Source organism: Aotus nancymaae, unplaced genomic scaffold (genome assembly GCF_030222135.1).
Source record: "Aotus nancymaae isolate 86718 unplaced genomic scaffold, 86718_ANA_hifiasm-v0.15.2.pri h1tg000108l, whole genome shotgun sequence".
Taxonomy (NCBI): domain Eukaryota; kingdom Metazoa; phylum Chordata; class Mammalia; order Primates; family Aotidae; genus Aotus; species Aotus nancymaae.
In genome coordinates, this window is record NW_026988523.1 from 8,658,477 (window position 1) to 8,683,598 (window position 25,122).

General features: G+C 37.6%; 1 protein-coding gene across 5 annotated transcripts in view; it reads right to left on the reverse strand.

Annotated features, from left to right (window-relative positions):
• The window catches only part of COP1 (COP1 E3 ubiquitin ligase), a 235,552-nt gene extending 213,132 nt beyond the window's left edge, over positions 1–22,420 (reverse strand). For 3 of the 5 annotated variants that reach the window (XM_064370558.1, XM_064370557.1, XM_064370556.1), the window contains exons 1-2: positions 21,716–22,122; positions 2,719–2,778 (exon numbers count right to left, since the gene is read on the reverse strand). In XM_064370558.1, the coding sequence (XP_064226628.1) occupies positions 2,719–2,778; positions 21,716–22,122 (467 nt within the window). Of the gene's footprint in view, positions 1–2,718; positions 2,779–21,715 lie in introns of all 5 variants that reach the window. The other 2 variants (XM_012444565.3, XM_012444561.3) reach the window with 1 other exon arrangement.
• Between the last annotated feature and the right edge of the window lie 2,702 nt (positions 22,421–25,122).

Consider the following 25,122-nt stretch of genomic DNA (forward strand, 5'->3'; position numbering starts at 1 on the left):
CTCTCACAGACTCAAAAATTGGGACATAGCTGGAAGTAACTATCCTCAGTACAATAGCTCAAGTGGTTTTTCTGCATTGCACTTGATAATATCCATTTATATTGTAAAATTAAAATACATCAAATTACATACCACTGTATACAACTTAAGTGACAACAAGATGCATCAAATGTATCTTAGAGCATCTACTACTTAACTACCAACCCAGAGCAGACATGCCTTAGTTTGAGAAAGAGTTACTATTTTATCTTGTGCTTATCTCTGTATGTGCCTATCAGCCCTTCTTCTATTTGGTCATTAAATGCAAGGATTTGTTTTACCCTCTGTACCCTTAATGTTTAGCACAATATCCTGTTAAAAGAATTTAAACTCACTACATGTTGAATGCATGAAAGAATAGATATAGCCAGGAAAGCAGCATACATCTAAGTATCTAGATCAGTTACTTAACAATAGGTGGGCATAACAAAGTGGTAAATACATATCTTGGAATATATATCTCAGGTCCACCTGAGAAATTTTCAATTTACTCACACTGCCATTCTTAAAAATAATAATTTTAATTCTGCTGATATAAATGGGTGCCTGTTTTCTCTATTAAGTACGTATCTGCTAATAAAAAAAGTGTATTTCTCTACAGATGTATATCATTGCCTGTTTCTTCTACTATGTATATACTTGCTAACCAATATAAATATCATTTTCTATCTGTGTAAACAAGGATGAGTACATACAGAAAACTGTGAGTAATCAGAAAATTCTAGAAAAACAATGAATTATAACAAGAACAGCTAGGACAAATCAGAACCAATCATCACATCTAATAACCAGGTATAAGACCATACCTGTATCAGTCCCAACGCAAGACCCACACGACCAGAATTTCATTGGCAATACAGAGCAGAAAGTGATTCGTGAATCATAATTATGTCAATACAATGATATACTAGAAAACGAGAAGGATTCAAGAAAGCAAGATGGCCTAAAACAAACTGGTAAAAAGATTCTGAAAGAATATCTAATCACTCCTTTTACCTGTGATAACCTCTGAAGAGACAGGCAAGAGAGACTAGATAAAGGTAGACATTTGTATTTTATGTTACATCTTCCTGTACAATAAGAGTTGTTTTTTAAAGCAAGAATATACATTGCTGTTATCATTTTAACACTTTATAAGAAAGAATATAGATAATACAAGCTAAGAAAGTGATGTTTATTTAAAGCTTTTTAAGTGACTAGCAAAGGGAATACACCTATCACCAAAGCATCATACTCCAGATGAAATGAAAGATCTTATAGACTAGTGTTAATACCCAATACTCTTCATGATGATTGGATATCAATCTGCCAGATATCATATCCAACTTTAGCATAAAATTATGGGCCTGATTTCAACATGAATTAGAATATACGGAGCATCAGAACACTAGGAATACTAAGGCTAAAATAATATGCCAACAGAATAGGTAAAAAATAAGCAAAAATAATTAAAAATACACAGATTATACATCCATTAGGATGCCTATTACTAAAAAACAACAGAAAATAAGAGTTGGCAAGGATGTGGAGAAACTGGAACTCTTATGAACTGCTGGAGAGAACATAAAATAGTGCAACCCCTATAGAAAACAGTATGGAGGTTCCTCAAAAAATTAGAAACATAATTACCACATGATCCAGCAATTTCACTTCTGAGTATACACCCAAAAGAACTGAAAGCAGAGTCCCAAAGAGATGTTTGTATATCCATATTCACAGGAGACCCAAAAGGTAGAAGAAGCAACCCTACTGTCTACTGATAGATGAATAACCAAAATGTAGCATATACATACAATGGAGTATTATTCAGCCTAACAAAGAAAAAAAATTCTGACACACGCTACAACATTGATAAACATTGAAGACATTATGCTAAGTAAATTAAGCTAGTCACAAAAAGACAAATACTTCCACCTATTCAAGGTATCTAGAGTAGTTAAATCCATAGAAATGGAAAGTAGAATGGTGGCTGCCAGGAGCTCCCGGGAAGGGGAAATGGGAAATTACTGTTTAATGAGTGCAGAGTTTCAGTTTTGCACAAAAAGTTCTAGAGATCAATTGTACAATAATATGAACATACTTAACACTGCTGCACTGTTCACATAACTGTGGTTAAAATTATATATTCCTCCAAGACTAAGGAACCAGAAAAAAATACATAAAAAATATAAATTCAGTATTATGTGAATTCTACAATTTAAAAAAAATTTTTAACATATGGGTTAATGTGCCATGATATAATGTAAAGATAATGATGAGCAAAGTGTTAAAGAAAAGAACACAGAACTTTTAAATCCTCTATCCTTTTCCATGACCTTCTTAGCCTGCTTCACTGCGTTCTCCAACCTATTCCCACAAGTAACTAATGCTTCGTGGTTGGTCCTGGCTGCTCAGCATCACTAAAAATAGCAGTCAAAAGTTCTTAGTAACATTAATTAATGCATAAGTTTTCAAATCCACTGGTAAGACCTAAAGTAAGTCTAAATATTTGAAAAAAATTATGCACCAGCCGTATGTTAACTGCCTTAAACTGCCAGATCTACAAAGACATATGTCAAGAAAAAAATATGATAGGAAGATAATCAAAATTCATTTAAAACACATAACTTCTCATTGGCTACATTTACAGATAAGTTTTAAAATGCCAAAAGACTATTTTACTCCATAAAATTGTCTTACCAAAAGCTGTGGCCACATTTTGTCATGTATGCTTCTTCAATCATATCAAAGCAGATGGGGCTATAAAGAAAATACAAAATTAATTGATAAATATTTTTCAAAGTAGGGTGATAAACTGAAAAAGGCTAGTAAGAATAATAATGAAATCATATTTCAATATAATAATGAAATCATATTTATATATATATTTGAGCGAAGTCTTCAAATTTTCTATCAATAAGAGATGAAATTTCTGTTGAACTAAACTTCAGGGGATTTAGTTTGTTGAACTAAACTTTAGGGTCATCTTCAACAAATTGTCATCTGTTCAACAATGACAACTTGTTGAAGATGACCCTAAGGGTCACTGAGCTTCAAAATGAACTCAATGAGTAAATGAAAATGGTTCCAATGTTTTTAACACCATCCATAATTTGTAATAGTACAATGCACTCACCAGAGCCCTTAAGAAAGTTCTACCATTGTTTTCTACCATTACCTGTACTCAAAAGCACCTACCTAGACCTGGTAAATACTCTTTTCTTCCTATCCCAAAGAAAGCCAATTCCTTGAGTGATAAATTTATACAATTCCAGTTTCGACAATGCTTGTAGGTAATGATGGCAATAATTATAACAATTTATTAGCTATTTAAACAAAACGAACTATATACATCAAACCCACAACATATATCAACTAACAGTGTCAATAACAAAGTGAAATAGTTACCTATTACTAGACACAGTTTATAGATGAGGGAACAGAGGCAGAGAGCTGTTAAAGTCACACAGCTAAGAAGTAACAAAGTCAAAATTCAAATTTAGGTCTATGTTGTTAACCACTTGTTCTATACTACTTTTTGATACTTGAGGTAAATACCAACTACAATTTTCTTCTCTTTTCATATAAAGAATAAAAAACGAATACTCAAAATCCCAGCCTATTTTGTACTTCGGATTTGCCAGATGACATCATTCTGGCCAATGAAACACAGGCATCAATTTCTAATGGGCTACCATCTACAAGGACAAAATTGCAAAGTTGTAAAAAGACATTTCCTTTTATCCTTCCCTTTTCTTCCTTACTAAAATTCTGATGTAGTGTCCAGAGATATAACAGCCATCTTCTGACCATGAAGACAAAAACCTTAAGCTAGGAAGACAGGATACTGGTTTCTGGATGAAATCCTTAAGCAGCTGCATCAGCCTTGGATTGCCTCGGCTGGACTTCACATTACATGAGAAAGTAAATCTTCACTTGCTTACGTCAATGTTTATCAAGTTTTCTCTTACTGGCATACAAATCCAAATCCTTACTGATGGTACAATGACACTTAAAACTGTAACTGAAAATGCACTCACTCCTTCAAGAAAAACTTCTTGGGCACAAACACTATGCCTTAGAATATAAGAATGTAAAGTCTAATGGCAGAGTCAAATATGTTATAGATGATTATAATGCAATGTGAAAATATATGCAATATATACAATAATGATAAATACATAATAATAAGAGGCCATACTGGCTACAAAGAGACCCACAGAAAAGAAAACTGAGATTTGGGGGTCAGAGCAGGGGGAAGGGCAAAAAAGAATATACCAATCAATTCACTGAGTATGCCAGGAGCTATTTAATAGAAAACAATACACACCTAATTGGTAGCATTTTGAGAAAGGGATATTTCAAGGTTTGAGGATCCTTTGAGTGTGTCACTGCTAAGATATACAACACCTCTATGCAAATTTTTAAAAGGCATTCTCACAGCCTGGGCAATATACTGAGAACTCATTTCTACAAAAAAATAAAAATAAAAATAAAAATAAAAAGCCTAGCAAGCATAGGGCCACACGCCTGTAGCCCCAGCTACTCTAGCTAGTTCCAGCTCCTCTAGAGGCTGAGGTGGGAGGATCGCTTGAGCATAGCACAGCAGGCAGAAGCTGTAGTGAACAGACTGTGCCACTGCACTCCATCCCAGGTTACAGAGCAAGACCCTGTCTCAAAAGGAAAAGTGAAAAAAAAGAGCACCTCAGAGAACTAAGGAATGTGTTAAGGACTTTAGCTTTTTAATTGAGTAAAAGTGTAATTCACTGGTGGATTTGGAAAAGAGGAGTGATGTGATTTGACAGTGATGAACCAGATCATTCTACCTGCTATGCTGAAAAGAAGACTAAAGGGAAGCCAAGTGTAGAAATGGTTATGGAAGCTATCATAATCCAAGTGAGAAACGGTGCTGAAATGGACTAGGGTGGTAGCAGTGGGGTTGATAAGAAGTGGTCAGATTCTAGATATATTTTAAAGGTAGAACTATGGTTTGCTGATAGATGTTGGGTATCAAACAAAAATCAATGAAGGTTTCTGGCCTGAAAACTGTAAGAAATTACTACAGGTTTCCTTCACAGAGCTCCGTCATCCATTAGTTTATTTAAAAGCAAAAAAGAAAAAGCAGGAGTATAGTACGTGTCATGTCACAAAATGTGCTGCACTAATACTAAATGTTACAGTACCTAAAAATTACTATCAAATCAGTTCAAGCCAGTAGCTTTAAAGAAATGTATTCTGAACAACAAGTGAATTAAAAGTCTACATTCTTTTTTTAAAGACGGTGTCTCACTCTGTTACCCAGGCTGGAGTGCATTGGCATGATCATGACTCATTGCAACTTTGACCTCTTGGGCTCAGGACATCTCTCTTGCCTCAGCCTCTCAAGTAGCTGGGACTACAGGTGCATGCCACCACATATAGCTCATATATATGTAACACATATAATGCAGAGACAGGATCTCCTTATGTTGCTCAGGCTGTTCTCAAACTCCTACCGCTTTGGCCTCCCGAAGTGTTGGGATTATAGGCCAAGAGCCATTATTCCTGGCTGAAATACTAGTTTTTTAACCATAGTTAAAGGCCACAGCTTTCAAGAAAAGTGAAATTAATCCTAGCTATGCTATCTACAGCTTTGTGACTTTGAGCAAGTCTCTCCGTTTCTAATTATTTGTATAACAGGGATGATATTTATATCACAGAACCATTACACAGATTAACAAGATATCTATGAGGTGTTCAATACAATGCCTGGCACACAATATTCACTAAGTGGTGGACTACACCAAAAAGAGAAAATGTGAGAAAATATACATCAGTAATAGGACTGGTGCTACGGTCTGATATTTCTGTCTGCCTAAACTTCATATGTTGAAATCTCAACCCCAAGGTGATGTTAAAATATGGGCCTTTGGGAGATTTTTTAGGTCATGAGGGCAGAACTCTGATAAATGGGATTAGTGCCCTTACAAAAGAGGTCTAAAGGAATTTTATCCCAACTTCATCCATGTGAGAACACAGAGAGCAGGCACTGTCTGTGGATCAGGAATTTAGCCAGACATAAAAATCTCCCCATACCTTGATCTGAACTTCCCAACCCCAACAAACATGAGAAATAAAGTTCTGTTGTTTTTAAGCTACCTATTTTATGGCATTTTGTTATAGCAGTCTACACAGACTATAATACTTAGGAAGGGTACTATCCACCCAAGTCAAAAACTTTAAAGAATTCCTATGAGAAATAGGTAGAATAGATTAAGAAGGGCTGACCAAATACTCCCCTTCCCAAGAAAGGGATGAAAAATCTCAGAAACTACAGAAATAAAGAGGAGAACCTAATAAAATACCATTAATTATTCCCAATTTTGAAGAACAAGAATATGCCAGCTGTAGGTTAAGGGAAAAACCTATTCATTTAGAATCATCCATTTAGAAAACCAATCCATTCAGGATCCCTGTCACACCATCAATCAAAAGCATTCAAGGAGGATGGGTAACCCTGCACTGAGCTAGTCTATTGGCACCCCACTTTTTCAACACCATGTGCTCACTTCATATCTCTGTGTCACATTTTAGTAATTCTCACAGTCTTTCAAACTTTTTCATTATTATTATACCTGTGTAGTAAACTGTGATCAGTGATCTCTGATGCTACCACTGTAACTGTTTTGGGGTGCCACAAATTGTACCCATATTAGATGGCAAACCTCATTGTGTTGACTCCTACACCAACTTGCGGTTCCCCTTTTCTCTTCCTCTCCTCCGACCATTGCATTCTAGCCTAAGTGACACACACACACACACACACACAGAGAACAGAGCATCCCAGAGCTGTGACATATATGAAATGTTCTAACATACACGTAATTGAAGCCATAGAAGACAGAGCAAGTGTTAGAAACAAATACATAGAGACAGTAACTGAAATCATTTTTAAAATAACAAAAGACATCAAACCACAGATTTAAAAACTCAGAAGCCCCTAAACAGGGTTTTCAAAAACAAGAAAATATCTGTAACACGTACAATGCACTTAAACTGCTAAAACCAAAAATAAAAAGAAAACCTTGAAGGCAGCGCTAGAAAGACACATTACACACAGAGGAATAAAGATAAAAACTGAAACAGACTTCTTATCAGAAACTATATTAGGCAAAAGACAATGAAGCAGGCACTGTCTATTTGAGAATTTTTTTCTTTCAGTTCTTTTATTATTGTATTTATTACTTTCAGTCAATTTTGAAATATTAGATTATAAGTGTCATTTGTTTTGGCCATATTTTTCTGGCTTGCTTTCACTGTTTCTAGGGACAATATTATGTTTCTTTTTCCATCAGAAACTCTTTGTTTCTCGTTTTTTAGTGAGAAACAAAAATACTTCTTTAAAATACTAAGAGAAAAAACTTTCTACTCAGATTTTATATTCAACAAAAATATCTTTCAAAATGAAGGCAAATAAACTCACTTTCAAACAAACACAAATTTAAGAGAATTCACTGCCCACAGACCTGTACTACAAGATATATTAATGTAAATCCTGCAGGCAGAATAAATATGAAGACAGACAGAAACTAGCATGTACACAAATAAATTAAGTGCTCTAAAAACAGTAATGATGAACATAAATACAAAATACATTTTTTAATCTTTCATCACTAAAAAATGAGAAACAAAGAGTCCCCAAGTGAAAAAGAATCTTAATACTGTCCCTGGAAACAATGAAAGCAAGCCAGAAAAATATGACCAAAACAAATGACAATTACAATCTAATATTTCAAAATAGACTGAAAGATATAAACACAATAACAATAATAAAAGAACTAAATGAAAAAATTCTCAATTAGAAAACCTTAGGAAACTTTTGTTCCGAAGAAAGAATTACTTTAAAAGGGAGGTTAAAAAAAAATCAGGAAAGAATTAGAATGAAAAAGAAAGGAACACAAGAGTAAATAAGCATAATGGATAACGATTTAACACGAAAAAAAAAGAGATGGCCATTGTAAGCATCTGACTTTACAACTCCCACCAGAGAACTTTAAATATAACAAAAAACTGAGTATCATTCAAACTACTGCAGGGTGAATAACCATCGTCCAAAATGGTTGAGACCAGAAGTGTTTCAGATTCGGATTTGTTCACATTTTGAAATACTTGCATTTATATTCTTACTGATTCAGCCTCCCTCATCTGAAAATTTAAAATCTAAAATGCCCCAATAAGCATTTTCTTTGCATGTCATGTTGGCACTCAAAAAGGTTCAGATTTTGGAGCATTTCAAATTTCAGATTTTTGGATGAGATAGAGGTTATTTTGAACTTTTACCTCTTAACACTATTTATTAAAATCATGTTCTTCAAGCAATTAAATACTGTGAAGAAGACATTTTTATACCAATTGCCAGAAGGACTGATACCGTACTGCACAACCCTAACTTTGCCAAAAGACAATGTATGTCACTTGGGACATTTAAAAACAAAAAAAAACAAAACACTGCAGAACAGAGTCAGATACAGAAAATTATTTCACGCATCTAATATGCATTTATAAGACATATCATCTCAGTTAATCAAGGGTCATACTGCAATCAATCTGACTACCAAGTAACATCATTAATCACTGCTCTATTTGTGATTCCCTTTTATATGCAGTATTTCCTTCAAACGCAGCATCCAAATTTATTAACTGAATTTAATCAGTACTTACAAAGTACCATCTTAGAACTATCCAAAAAACTAATATGTACATAGTTCAATACATGTATATTTTGATACAAATGCTAACTCCGTTATGCTTTCATAAAATGTGTCAACTGTCTCATAGTAGTACTGGTTCCAAATGAAAAAAAAAATGAATCTTTCAAAGGTTAAATACTAAAAACATTAATAATAGTAACAATAATACCAAGATAATCAGAGCCAGGCACAATCTGGAGTCATTTAGGAAAACAAGCAGTAGCTATATCTTACATAAACAGGACCACAGCAACATTTTTGTATTTTGATACCAAATGTCAAACTCTAGCAAATAACCACCTGATTCTTTGTGATGATTTTATAACTTATAATGCCTTTTTACATGTATTATATAATCTAAAACTCATAATCTTATAGAATATTACTTCATTCCAAGTTATACGTGAAAAAAGATACCAAAACAATAAATTATTTGTAATCTCAAGGTCTTAAATTCCAAGCCCAGTGTCCTTTCTATCTTGCTATAATCTCAGAAGAGTAATAATAATAATAATATGCATCACTGTGACTATGAAAATCAAAATCACAGCAATCAGTATATAGAAGACCTTGGAAAAACTATTTTAAATATACTCAAATTTATATACAACTTTAAGAATGAAAGACACCCAGCAAAAGGGCCATGGGAATGTTTCTCACTTCCTCACAAAATTTTCAAACCTTGAAATTTCTCTAGCTTCCTCTTTTCCCTTAATTCCTTACGTTTTCCTTTACTCCCTTCAAAAGCAGCATCCAAATTCAACTGGCCCCAAGTCTATTAAGGACTGAAAGAAACAAAAATGAGTAAAAAGGAAAAAAATAAATAAATAAACCTCAAATTCTTCTTTACACCTATACTGATAACATTAGATCTTCCAAACCAATCTTCATATGCAGCAGGCAAATTTCAGTCTCTGTCTCATCATCTCACTCTTTCCTAGTTCCAATTCCTGTGACAAAAAGCATTAAAAAGAAAGGGAAGGGAGGAAAAAAGGAAGGAAGCTGAAGAGGCTATATCTACATCAGAGTAAATAGATTTCAGAACAAGGATCATTACCACGAATAAAGAGAAACATTTCAAAATGATAAGGAGGTCAATTCACCAACTCTGTGTGTAAATTTCAAAATACATGAAGCAAAAGCTGAGAGAACTAAAAGGCGACATAGCCAAATCAAGTTAGCATTGGAGACAGTTGAAGAACATGTAATTTGACAGTACAAATATACAGAAAATAAATAGGAGTACACAGAACTTAAATAACACATCAACCAACTTGACTATCTGACATGTATAAAACACCCCAGCCTACACATGGCAGAATATTTATTTTTTTTCAAGTGCATATGGACCATTAGTGAAGATAATGCTTATGGTGGACCATGAAACAAGTCTCAATAAATTCAAAAGAACTAAAATCACATAAAGTATATTATCTCAACAAAGTTGAATTATATCACAAATTAGACACACAGAATGATACCAAAAAAATTCTCATTCAGAAATTAAACAAATGCAGCCATAAAAAGGAATGAAATAATATCCTTTGTAGCAACATGGATGCAGGTGGAGTCCATTATCCTAAATGAATTAACCCCAAAACAGAAAACCAAATACCTCATGTTCTCATTTTTAAGTGAAAGCTACATATTGGGTACACACAAAGATGGGAACAACAAATACTGAGGATTCCAAAATTGGGGAGGGCGGGGGTTAGAAGCTGAAAAACTACCTATTGGGTACTATGTCCACTACTTGGGCAACAGGATTACTAGAAGCCCAAACCTCAGCATCACACAATATACCCATGTAACAAACCTGCATATGTACAAGTAAAATAAACAACATACTTCTGAATAATCCATGGTTCAAATAAGAAATCACAAGGTAATTGAGAAAGTATTATGAACTGATTGAAAATTTAAAGCTACAGCTAAAGTAGGAATTAGAAAGGGAAACCGTTCAGATTGTTTTCATTGAAAAGAGGGTCAAAATCAATGATCTGAAAATTTAAAGCTACAGCTAAAGTAGGAATTAGAAAGGGAAACCGTTCAGATTGTTTTCATTGAAAAGAGGGTCAAAATCAATGATTTAAGCTTTCGTACTAAGAAACCAGAAAAGAAAACATGTAACTCCAAGTAAGCAGAAGAAATTTAAAAAGTAAAACTGAGGCCGGGCGAGGTGGCTCATGCCTGTAATCCCAGCACTTTGGGAGGCTGAGGCAGGCGGATCACGAGGTCAAGAAATCGAGGCCATCCTGGTCAACACGGTGAAATCCCATCTCTACTAAAAATACAAAAATTAGCTGGGCATGGTGGCACACAATTGTAGTCCCAGCTACTGGGGAGGCTGAGGCAAGAGAATTGCATGAACCTGGGAGGCGGAGGTTATGGTGAGCCAAGATCACACCATTGCACTCCAGCCTGGGTAACAAGAGGGAAATTCCATCTCAAAACAAAACAAAAAAAGTGAAATGGAAAATTGGTGGAATAGAAAACAAACAAAACTGGCCAGGCACAGTGGCTCCCAGTACCTCGGGAGGCCGAGGAGGGTAGATCATGAGGTCAGGAGTTTGAGACCAGTCTGGCCAAAATGGTGAAACCCCGTCTCTACTAAAAATACAAAAATTAGCTGGGTGTAGTGGTGCATGCCTGTATTCCTAGCTACTTGGGAGGCTGAGGCAGGCGAATCGTGTGAACCAGGGAGGCAGAGGTTGTAATGAGCCAAGATTGCACCATTGCACTCCAGCCTGGGAAACAAGAGGGAAACTCCATCTGAAAAAAAAAAAAAAAAAGTTAAGAAAACAAACTATATAGAAAATCAATAATATGAAAGTTGATCATTTGAAAAGAGTAAAAAAACATTAATAATCCTCTAGCTAAACCATTCAAGAAAAAAACAGAAAAACATAAATTATCAGTAATCAAAGATGGGACATCATTCCAAATCTAAGACATTAAAAGAATAAGGGATATATTATTATTATGCCAATAAATTCAACAATATGGGTGAAATGGAGAAACACTTAAGCTACTAAAGTTCAAGAAATAAAGAGCCTGAGTAGTCTGTGTCTATTAAAAAAATTGAATTAGTTAATTAAAAATCTTCCCACAAAGGGAAGGACAGAAATCATACAAAAGATACGAAGCCCCAAAACTATGGCTTCACTAGTAAGTTTCACCAACCACATAAGGGAAAATACCAATTTCATACAAACTCTTTCAGAAAATAGAAGGGGAACATTTCTCATCTCCTTTTAGAACCCAGCACTAGCCAGGCACGGTGGATAATCTCAGCACTTTGAGAAGTCAAGGTGCGAGAGGACCACTTGATCCCAGGAGCTCAAGACCAGCCTGCGCAACATAGTGGGACTCTCATCACTGGGGGGGTTGGGGAGGGAGGAAAGGGAAGGGAAGGGGAGAGGGGACGGGAAAGGACTGGAGGGAAGCCATCAATAATACCTATGTTTTGGGTTAAATTGTATTTCCATCCCTCACGAAAGAAAATCCCTATGTTCTAATTCCCAGTATCTCAGAATTTACAATTGAAAATAAGGCCTTCAAAGAGATAATCGAGGTAAAATAACTTCATATTGGTGGGCCCTAATCCAATACAACCAGTATTCTTCTAAGATACAGGCAACACACAGACTGAGGAGTGACAAAGTTATGACACAACAAAAAGTGACACAACTTAGGCAAGCTGGCAAAACCCTCATCTCTATTAAAAATTTTTAAAAATTATCCAGGAGGCCGGGCGCGGTGGCTCAAGCCTGTAATCCCAGCACTTTGGGAGGCCGAGGCGGGTGGATCACGAGGTCAAGAGATCGAGACCATCCTGGTCAACATGGTGAAACCCCGTCTCTACTAATACAAAAAATTAGCTGGGCACGGTGGCGTGTGCCTGTAATCCCAGCTACTCAGGAGGCTGAGGCAGGAGAATTGCCTGAACCCAGGAGGCGGAGATTGCGGTGAGCCGAGATCGCGCCATTGCGCTCCAGCCTGGGTATCAAGAGCGAAACTCCGTCTCAAAAAAAAAAAAAAAAAAAAAAAAAAAAAAAAAATTATCCAGGTGTGGTGACATATGCCTGTAGTGCCAGCTACTAGGAGGTTGAGGCAGAAGGATCCCTTGGGCCCAGGAGTTCAAGGATGCAATGAGCAGTGATGGTGCCACTGTACCCCAGCTTGGGCAAGACAGCAAGACTACTTCTCTTAAAAAAAAAAGAAGAAAGGAAGGAAGCAGGCCTCAGAAGAAACCAAATTTGTCTTTACTTTGTTTTGTACTTCTAGCCTCTAGAACTATGAGAAAATATATTTCTGATGTTTAATCCATCTACTCTGTGGTATTTTGTTATGGCAGTCCAAGCAAACCAATACATTTTGATATGAAAACCAGAAAAGAGTTACAAGAAAATCACAGACCAATATCACTCGCTAACAAAGGTACAAAAAATTCTTTTAAACAATTATCCAATCAAATAAATTCATTAATGTATGTTTTTAAAATAGGGCATACAAATTTAAAAGATGTAAAACTGTATTTATATACAGACAACATGATTGTTTTCTTATAAATCCTATAGGTTCTAACGAAAAACTATCAGAACTAATAAGTAAACTTAAAATTTCATAAAATGCAAGATCACCATAAAAAGTAAGTTGTGTTGGCCGGGCGCGGTGGCTCAGGCCTGTAATCCTAGCACTTTGGGAGGCTGAGGTGGGTGGATCACCTGAGGTCAGGAGTTCAAGACCAGCCTGGAAATCATGGTGAAACCCCATCTTTAAAAAAATAAAAAATAAAAAAATAATAAGTTGTGTATTTACATACTAGCAACAATGAGAAATTGAAATTAAAATAACATTTAGAACAGCATCAAAAACATAAAATACTTGAGTAAATTTAACAAAATATGGTGCAAACCCGAAACTGAAAAGTATAAAACACTGCTAAGAGAAATTAAAGAGGACCTAAATAATTGGAGAAATATACTATGTTCGTGATTCAAAAGACTTGATCATATTAAGATGTCATCTTCCCAAATTAAATCACAGATTCAAAATAACCAAAATTAAAATATTGCATCCTTTTTTGTAAAAATTGGCAAGCTAATCCTAAGATTTATGTGAAAATGCAAAGAACCTAAATAACCAAAACAACTTTAAAATAAAGGATGAAAATTACAATACCTGATTTCAAGATGTACTACAATGATATGGTAATCAAAACAGTGTGGCACTTGTGTAGGAATAAACATATATATATCAATGGGACAGAATAAAAATTACAGAAATAAAATCATACATACAGTTAATTTTTGAAAAAGGTGCCAAGAAAATTCAATGAACAAAGATGATCTTTTCAACAAATGATGTGATAATATTAATGAAGCCTCCAAACCTTACCAAACACAGTATATAAAAACTAACTTGAAATGGATCATGACCATAAGAAAACTATAAATCTTCTAGAAGAAAATACACGAGAATATGTTCTAATTTCATGTTAGATAACTTCTTATTTAGAACACAAAAAATACAAATAATAAAAATCAATAAATTGAACTTAACATTGAAAACTAACAATACACTGGAAAAAAGATAACACTTTTGCACTTTAAAAAATTCTTAAGAAAATGAAAAGATAAGCAATAGACTAAGAGAAAACATCACAATTACATAGGTCTGACTAAAGACGTATGCAAAATATATAAAGAACCCTTACAACACAAGATGACAAGCAATTTTAAGGGGAAAAAAATGGGCCATGGATTACAACAGACACTTCACAAAAGATATTCAAATGAAAAGCACATAAAAATATTTTCATTGTCATATAACAATGAGATGCCACTACATATCCTCAAAAATGACTAACATTTAAAAGACTGAAAACATTGAGCACTGGCAAGGATATGAAACAACAGGAACTTTTATTTGTTGCTGGTAGAAATGCAAAATAATACAGGCAGTTTTCTAAAAGTTTTGCAGTTTCTTTTAAAATTAAACATACACTTGGCATAGAACCCAGCAATTCACTACTAGATATTTTTACCCTAGAAATGTAAAGACACGTCTGCACAAAAACCTGAATGCTTACAGAGCTTTCTAAATAATAGCCAAAAACTAGAAACAAATGAGTCAAAAATCTTTTAACTAGAAAATATATAAACAGTTCATGTTATATCCATAATAATGGGATACTACTAAGCAATTAAAAGAAAAAATAGTACATTCAACTACATCTGTATATTTCAAAAACATTATACCAAACAAAAGAAACCAGACACAAAAGACTACTACCTACCAAAGTACTCCGTTAATATGAAATTCCAGAAAAGGAAAAGTGACAGCAATACAAAGCAGATCACTGGTTGTTAGGTGTCAGGTGTGGGACATTAGACACAAAGTATGTAGTGTTGGCAAAAGTGAACTTTCTGGAAATATATCTTCATTAGGATGGTGACTGCACAGGTGTATTCACATGTCAAAACTCACTGAACTATACACTTATGACCAGTGACTTATTTTATGCAAATTATAACATAGTTAAGCTGATTTTAAATAAAATCAGCCTCTAAATAAAAGCAAGGAAATGGGTGGTTAGCTTGAGTAACGATTTGTAATACTGGTTAAGAACCTGATCTCTAAGCCAAATTATCTGAATCCTGGCATCGCCATTATTAATTGTGTAACTGAGACAAGTTATATAACCTCTCTGGGCCTCATTTCCTCATCTACAAAATGAGAACTATAAGAGCATCTATATCAAACAGTTTTTGTGATGATTAAACAAGTAACGTAAAGCCTTTAAAACAGTGCCTGGCAAATAGCAATTTATATTTGGCACTTATTATTACAAATGTTTGTCCCAACTAATTGTTAGTATAACACATTCCATCTTCACTTGAGTGGACTTGGCATTTATAAACTTTGAGTTTCTTTTTTTTTTTTTTCCTTTTAGACGAGGTTTCACCGTATTGGTCAGGCTAGTCTTGAACTCCTGACCTCAGGTGATCCTCCCGCGTCAGCCTCCCAAAGTGCTGGGATTACAGGCGTGAGCCACCGCGCCCGGCAACTTTGAGTTTCAAGTATCTAAAAGAACCCCCAAAACAGTCATCAGTAATTTTTACAAAGCCTACGTTGTCTCATCTCTAAAAAGAGCCAACTGTCTATCCATGAATTAATACTAAAGACAGAGGATTTCTGCACTAGGCACTCGAGCACTTATCATGTGTTCCAATTCTGAATTTTGGGAAGAAACACACCACCTCAAACCTTACAGATTATGAAGGAAGGATGGATTCCCAATGGTTACACAGGAAATAAAACAAACAGAAATCAGACCACCTACTGCAATCTACATTTCCCTTTATACAGAAACAGAGGGATAATCAGTTCATACAACTTAGTTGCAAAAAATGAAAGGACAAACAACATATTTCAGGATATTAAAAAAAAATGTTACTCTCAGTGAATATATTGTTTGAGAAAGTACTGAGCTATCTGAATAGAACTTGGCTCACACATATATGAAAAAAAGAAGACAAAAAACAAGGTGGAGGTTAAAGACAGGAGCAGAACAACACCACATATTAAACACAGACCAAGAATTTTAAAAGCACTTTAACTTTTAAAAGACAGAGTTTCACTACGTTGCCCAGGTTGTACTCAAACTCCTGTAGCTGAGACTACAGGGATGCACCACCAGGCCCAGCTTAAAAAATATTTTACTTGGTATACACGTTGAATATCCCTAATCTGAAAACCTGAAATCCAAAATTATCCAAAATCCAAAATGTTTTCAGTGCCAACATGACTCTCAAAAGAAATGCTCACTGGAGCGTTTTGGATTTCAGATTTTTCAGATTATGAATGAATGCTACCTGGTAAATATAATGTAAATATTCTAAAATTCAAAAACAAAAACAAAAACAAAACAAAACACCCTAAAATCCAAAACACTTCTGGTCTCAAGCACTTCAGATAAAGGATACTCATCCTGTAATTCAAATTTTAACAGGAAAAAAGACGACGGGCTAATTCCACCGTCAAAAAGGCCTTTCCTCTTAAGCTGTGGAAGTTTTCTGAGGAAAAGGGTATGAGGTTAAAATAATTATATAAAACAAAGAAATCACCATTAAGAACATACATATATATTCAAGAAGGAAAAGTAAGCAACAAGGTTTAAGGCTGCAATTACTTCAATCGGTAACAGTTCTTAGATGGATCATATCCACCTATGTAATGTTGGTCCATTATTAGAAAAGGTATAAAAATTTATAAAAGGAAAAGATAACTACTTATCAACACATTCTTTAGTAATGAACTACTATTGCACAAGTACCTCTGTCTCAATTTATAGACTACAATTTAAAGTTAATAGTTTTTCTATCTTGTTTCATAATGATCTTTATTTTCTCTACCACTTAATTCACCCATAGGAGTCTTCTGCTGCCATTGATGCTGATGCCCACCATCTGATAGTCCACAGGTCTGACAGTACCGACAGATCTGATGAAAAATATAACATCAGCTCCTATAGAGTATATTTCATCACTGTCATCCAATTGGCACATGTATTATAAAGCAAATGTAGCAACAAGTTTGAGTTTTACAAATTCAAAGAAGTTCTTGATTGATGTTACTGTAATAATTATGTGATAAATGCTGGCTTATTTCAGTAACTGAATATGCTTTAACATTACATTTAGTCCTGTATTTATAAGCTCACAGTGGTCTAAAAAGAAAAGCCACTTAAATTTTCCACTTTTCTATCTATCAGAGTAAATTCAGTCCTATAATTCAGTGACTTTAAAATTTTTTTACTGATATGTCCAGTGAGAAATAAACTGCATATACATTCCTGCACAAACTGTTACTATCTTTATTATACCAGATTCTATGATATGTTATATTCTATTTCACTTTTTTTTTTTTTTGGAGACAAGGTCTCACTCTGTCACCCAGGCTGGAGTGCAGTGGTGTGATCCTAACTCACTGCAGCCTCGACATCACAGGCTTAAGCAATCCTCCCACTTCAGCCTCCTGAGTAGCTGGGACTTACAGGCACATGCCACCACACAGGCTAACTTTTGTATTTTTTGTAGAGATGGGGTTTTGTCATGTTGCCCAGGATGGTCTTGAACTCCTGGGTTCAAGCAATCCTCCTACCTTGGCCTCCCAAGGGGCTGGGATTACAGGAGTGAGCCACGATGCCCAGTCTAACTTTTTAATAGTCTGAAAAACAGAGGTAGGTATTTTTCAGACTATTAAAAATAGCCTGGGATTACAGGTGGTAGCACCCATCTCTAATCCCAGCTACTTGAGAGGCTAAGGCACGAAGATTGCTTGAGCCCAGGTTTTCAAAACCTGCCTGGGCAACATAGGGAGAGCCCTATCTAAAAAAAAAAAAGTTTGAATACCAGTTATAGTAACAAGAATGGTCAACGGGCTTCATCTTTAGTGCTAAATATAATTAATAGGTAATGGCTATGTATTGTGCTATGCACAGTCCATTAGAATATTTAACATTTGCCATGGCACTAAGAAAAAGCAATGGTACTAACATCTGCCATGATACTGAGAGGAAATGATGCCAGGTTATGATATTATAATTATGCAGTTAAAAACCATTCTTCGAATCAAATCATGAGCTCCTTAAGAAGAGAGAATCTTAGTTTAATACAAACTAGGCAGTCATATATATACTGAATGGTAGCTCTATTTAATGTAGATCCTATTTTCTATCAAGCAGATGATTAAAAGTTAACCTTCCCGTAAAGAGCAAACGCATATTTCTGTTCCAAGAATGACTGGGACTTGCAGAGGTAGAAAACTTCATTTGAGATAGTTGGAAAAGCTAATATAAAGGTAGTAGTTATAGAATCGTTTAAAAAAGGAGTCAGTATAAAAACCAGAAGTCATCTCTCAAATACAGACCAGACTCACATTCTCGTTAAATAGACCATATAAGAAAATTTTGAAAAAAATAACAGACTTCCTTTGAATACTGAAAATGTATCCAATGTCAAGCCAAATACTACTGTCCTGTATCACAGATTCTCCGTTGATAAAACTGCTAAAACTATTCAACTTGATAACACCTTCAATCTTTTGTGTCAAATAAAATATAAAAATGCAACCTAAACCCCTAAAATGTTTATCAATTCTGCAATTAAATATAAACTTACTTTCAAATATAAGTCAGGAGAGGCCAATGTTTATTGCTGAAATTAGGTATGTGACTATTTAATCAACAGTTCTCAAGGAGGGGAGAAGGACATGTCCCTATCTAATCAACAGTTCTCAAGGAGGGGAGAAGGGCATGTCCCTATCACCAGGAGAGCATAATATGCAAACTACACTCCTTACCCCATCCTCCAATTCAGATATGTCCTCTTGGGATTCATGGGCAGGTAAGAACCGGGAGTGGAGAGGGATAAAACATTTATCTCATATGATTAAGAAACAGCTGCTTCTCCTCCAATCTATGCCCTTTAAGAACCACTAGGCTAAATACATGTACTCAAACTTACAGATCTGAAACTCTCTAATTGCACACAGAGAAAACAAAGTTGAGAGTTGGGAAATCTGAGTTCTCATTTTGTCCTTACCTGTCCAATGAGAAATAAAATTACTTCTCTGTGCCTCAATGAGAAAATAATTAGTATTGTATTAAAAATAAGTCATATATAACATCACAGAATTGTTCTAAAGATAAAATAAAATGTGAAGTACAAACATATCTTTAAAATGTCCCACAAATGAATAAGAAATTATCATTATTCAAACTTGGGCTTCATTTAAATATAAAAGCATAGAATAATTTGAATTGGTTCACAGTTTGACGTTGGGGCATACAAGACAAGACCCAGAGCCATATGGGGGGAAAAGAAAGGATTCCTTGGACTTTGCCTAATCCATATCATCCTATCCCAAAAGCCTGGCCAAAATCAAAGCTGGCTTGAGTTTTAAAACAGACTCTTATTAATTCTTCTGAATATTAAATCTCACCAGAAAAATAAGTAATTAATGAGATTCTCAGAAAGTGAAATACTCAGGGCTGCGGCAGCTCACACCTGTAACCCCAGCACTTTGGGAGGCCAAGGCAGGCGGATCACCTTAATTCAGGAGTTCAAGACCAACCTGGCCAACATGGTCAATCCCCGTCTCCACTAAAAATTCAAAAAATTAGCCTGATGTGGTGGCAGACGCCTGTAATCCCAGCTACTACTAGGGAGACTGAGGCTGGAGAATCACTTGAACCCGAGAGGCGGGGGTTGCAGTGAGCCAAGATTGTGCCACTGCACTGCAGCCTGGGTGACAGAGCAAGAGCAAGACTCTGTCTCAAATACAAATTGTAATAATCTTCCCCTTTTTAAAAAAAGTCAGAATTTCCAATACCCTATTGCATAGCCTACAGTGCATTCAAGTTCATATGGTGCCTGGCCCACAACGAATGTCATAGAAGTCTCTCTTGAATGGCAATGATTGATTCTCTTATTTCTCACAACTTTCACGCTACCTTTGTATACTTTTATGGAGGCTAACATGTTTGTGTTCGTTAAGAATACTAAAAATTAAAATGCAAACAGCAGCTAAAAAGACAACTAAATTCTGCACACCCTGCTTTGTTTTATTAGGCTTATTAGCCACTCGCACTATCGACTCACAGACCCAACCATAAACTGCTTATTTATAAATAACAATCACATTATAGCCCAAATGTTCAATGAAAAACATTAATTCTAAATCCAGAATAACGTACAAAAAAGCAGAAAGGTGAATAAAGACATTATTTTTGTGGAGGAACTAGAAACTGTTAAGTCTAATCAATAACTTTCCTAACAGTTCCAACTTCTAGCCCTATCATATTTAATAACACCAACTCAGACCATCTTCAACCCTGATCTAAATCAACTTTCCTCATTTTGACTGTGCAAGCAGCCAACTTCCTACATGACTAATATTTGATCAACAATTTCCTCAAGAGAAAAAGCACAAAACACTACCAGTTCTTAACCAGCTAACAGCAATTACTTCTCATAATCCGACCAACATCTAAAACTCAATAAAAATTCCAAAAATTCAAGCGAGACAATCGACCCGACCTTTCACGTAATGACTAACCCTCTATCCCAAATGTCATGACTAAATACTACTCTAACATTCAAGATGCCAACTATGATGACAAAATGTCTATACCTAGCATTTCTCAAGCGAGAAGTTCCAGTATACTCTGTTACCCAGTAAGTACAATTACATCTGACACGGGGATGTTATTTAACAAATGTGGTTCTCTGTTTTCAAGACACTTAGCGGAGAAGTGAAAAATCTGTTAACAGACTTTGACTACAGCGGTCTCAACAGCAGATTCCTAAGTGGTCCATCCTCAGAAATGGAAGAAGAGAGATATTTACACATACATACGATGGGTACTTACTATAAAAAAAAAGGTGGAAGACATCCATGCTTATGTTTACAGCATCATCTATCATACTTCAAATAAACAAATTTTGACCAACTCCATCCCTCTGCATTCCAGGAAGCTTAGTCCTCCCCACTAACAAATTTAATTCATCTCAGTAAGTACTACTGATTGACTGGGTGCTCAGTTCATCAGTCAAAAAATTTTTAAGACCCTACGTCTTTGCCCAACTTTGTCATCCAAAACCATTTATTATTTGACCTTCCACCCTCTTCTATTCCCTAAACTCTCTTCACTTCCTCCTCAGCAACACTTACCTGCCTCTTTATTATCCCCACCCTGCCTGGACACTCCAACATTCCTCCACCACACCAACCAGGAGCTTGAATGCCTGCAAACGCTCGAATCCCTCTACAGACACCACCACAGCACCGGCATCCCAAGCCCTCCAACAAGCCATCCCCACACCGGACCCCCCGCCCCCGAGCCTAGGCGGCAGAAACTAATAATTTAAGTACAAGGAGATAATGCTCTTCAAACCCACCATACGAAGTCGTTGCTTTTGTCCTCGTAGGAGTTGATGAGCCCGTTGCAGAGTGGGGCGAGCAGAGGTCGCTTCCTGCTGCCGCTGCCTAAGCTGGAGCTGCTGCCTCCTACGCCGGCACTGGGCCTGGCCGCGCAGCTGTGCCGGGACAGGCCCGTGGACACCGCCCCGCCGCCGCTGCCCGACACGGCGGGCGCCACCAACACAGGCCGCACCGGGCCCCCGAGGCCGCCCGAGCCGGCGGCCTGGGCCGCCCCACCCGACACCGGCGCCGCCGCCGAAGCCGCCACGGAAGGCGGCGACGGGGAAGAGGATAAGGACGAGGAGGCGGAAGTCACCGAGGAGGCCGCCGAGGAGCCGGGGCTTGTCCCAGCGGAGCCCGACCCGGCCTGGCGGCTACCAGACATCGTGACTCCCTCCCCTCCGGCCAGGCGCTCGGAGGAGAGGGACCGCGACCTCGACCCTCAGCCGCCTCCCCTCCCCTCAGCCCCAGTGCATCTTGAGGACGCCCGCCGCGCCGGGAGGTGGGGCTGAGGAACAATAAAGTTGCGTTTTTTTAAGGCAGCCACACCACGGCGTCCGACGGGAGGGGGCGGAGGAAACTAAACAGGGGAGTAGAAGGTACCACGGCTGTCCAGGCCGCCGCCGCCACGGTCCTCGCCGCAGCCAACCCCGGCGCGCCGTGGCCGACCGTGCGCGCGCGCGAGCGGCGGAAGGGGCGGGCACGGCGGGGGATACAACTGTGGATGCAGCCGGCCTGCGCTAAGACACCCCCGGCGCGCCCTCGGGGACGGGGCTCCCTGGCAAAGGGAGTTTCTCCGTCCCAAACTGTTTTCTTTCGTGACGTGCCAGGGGGCAGGCCGTCTTAATGCAGTGAAAGGGTTGAGGAAAGTAGAATGAATAATAGAGGTGATGGAGTGGTTTCGAAGACGTTGATGTAGGAGTAGAAAGCCTCAAAAACCGGCTGCGCACGCGCGCGCCGGGCGTCGACGCTCACGGGTTAGCCGGGGTATCCGCCCCAAGCGTAGAATATCGGCGCAGGCGCGGAGTCGCCGTATCACGCATGCGTGCGAACGCGCTGCGTTCGGGAACGGGAAGGAGCTGTGTCTGTCTCCTGAGGGGTAGGCAGGTGCTTCTGAATCGCAGAATGAAGACGCTGTAAGCTGGAGACACTCGGAAAGAACCCAGAAGCTTCGAGCGGTTGCAAACAGCACTGCATTGCGCCAACGCCTCCTGTTCTACCGAAGGTGATTCCACAACTTTGTGAGGAATAAGTTAAGATGAAGTCAATGAAGTTTTCTGCAAAGTGCAAACATTGTAGCAGGTGTTATCAATTTTATTAGTTCGACCACGACTTCACTCCTGTATTTTGAAAAGCTGTTTGCCACATTGAACATAACAATAATGGGAAAACAGATTTTACTCAATCTGATATAATTCTAGCATGAAACAAGGAAACCTAGCATTTAATACCACCCGAAAATATACCATTTCTGGTAGGCTTTTTTAGAATATTGAAATTTGATTATAGGTGGGCGCGGCGGCTCACGTCTGTAATCCCAGCACTTTAAGAGGCTGAGGGGGGCAGATTCACCTGAGCCTAGGAGTTGGAGACCAGACTGGGCAACACAGTGAAAACTCGTCTCTGCAAAAAGTACAAAAAATTAGCTGGGCCTGGTGGCAGCAGGCCTGTAGTCCCAGCTACTCGGGAGGCTGATGTGGGAGGATTGCTTGAGCTGGGGAGGTTGAGACTGTAGGGAGCCGGGATCATACCACTGCACTCCAGCCTGTGGGACAGAGACCCTGTCTCACAAAAAAAAAAAAAAATATTTATTTGCCACTTTGTAAGGGGTGGAAGTTAGAAACACTGTGTGATTTTATCCTTTTCAATTTAATCATTCTATGATTCTTAGATATTTATTTGGGAATAAAGTATTGTGAAAATTCTCATGACTTAGTAAACTGTGCATATTCAAGGAGGTAAAGAAAGACAAAGGTTTTTAAAATTTAAAAAAATTAGAATTACATTATTGTTTTTAAACCATTATCCTTGACTGCAAAAATCAGTAACAAGGTAACACCAGTCAGAGACTGGACAGGAAGTTGCTGGGCAGATGTTTTTATGGAAGTATTTTTTATGTAAGATTGTGACTTTTGGCTGGGTGCTGTAGCTCACAACCATAATCTCAGAACTTTGAGAGGCCAAGATGAGTGGATCACCTCAGGTCAGGAGTTTGAGACCAACCTAGCCAATGTGGTGAAACCGCGTCTCTACTAAAAATACAAAAATCAGCCAGATGTGGTGGCACGCACGTGTAATCTTAAGGCTCAGGCAAGAGAATCGCTTGAACCCAGTAAGTGGAGGTTGCAGTGAGCCAAGATGACACCACTGCACTCCAGCCTGGGTGACAGAGCAAGACTCTGTCTCAAAAAAAAAAAAAAAGATCGTGGCTTTTGCAGTTTTTTTTTTTTTGAGACGCAGTTTCACTCTTGTTACCCAGGCTGGAGTGCAATGGCGCAATCTCGGCTCACCTCAACCTCTGCCTCCTGGGTTCAGGCAATTCTCCTGCCTCAGCCTCCCGAGTAGCTGGGATTACAGGCACGTGCCACCATGCCCAGCTATTTTTTTGTATTTTTAGTAGAGACAGGGTTTCACCATGTTGACCAGAATGGTCTCGATCTCGTGACCTCGTGATCCACCGGCCTCGGCCTCCCAAAGTGCTGAGATTACAAGCGTGAGCCACTGCACCCGGCCTTGCAGTTTTTTGTGATAGTTTTTGTTGTCAGGTGTACAAGCATGAGACCACTCTCTTCGTGACCTCTGAATCTATTTTTCAGGGCTTTAAAAATATATATATTAGTGACTCCCCCGCTTTTGTTTAAGAGTTGGGGCTGGAATGCAGTGGCTGTTCACAGCAAGATTGTAGCCCAGTACAGCCCCCAAGTTCCTGAGCTCAAGCAGTCATCCTGCTTCAGCCTCCCAAGTAGCTGGGACTGCAGATGTGTACCACCGAGCCCATGTAATTCCATTTTGATTATGACAGCTTGAACAGAAGGCATTAAGTGGGGTAAAAACATTTATGTTTTAAAGATTAGTTTTTCAGGAGATTAATCTTTCAGAAGAGGTGGGAAATTAGGAACAAAGAGACTGGGAAAACAGTTCAAGCATAAATGATAAGATTCTAGATTAGGATGGTGACATAGAAAGTAAGGGAGTATTCTGAGAAAAATACTAAGGAGCTGATAGGATAAAGTGTTATTACTCTCTGTAAAACTGTCTTTACCATCCTTGGAAGTATGACCCATATCTGTGGTATTCATCTCCGTCTATTTCAGTATGTAAAAATGATGAAACACAAACAGAAGTGACTCCAAACATGACTTCTGGGATAACAATAACATGATGA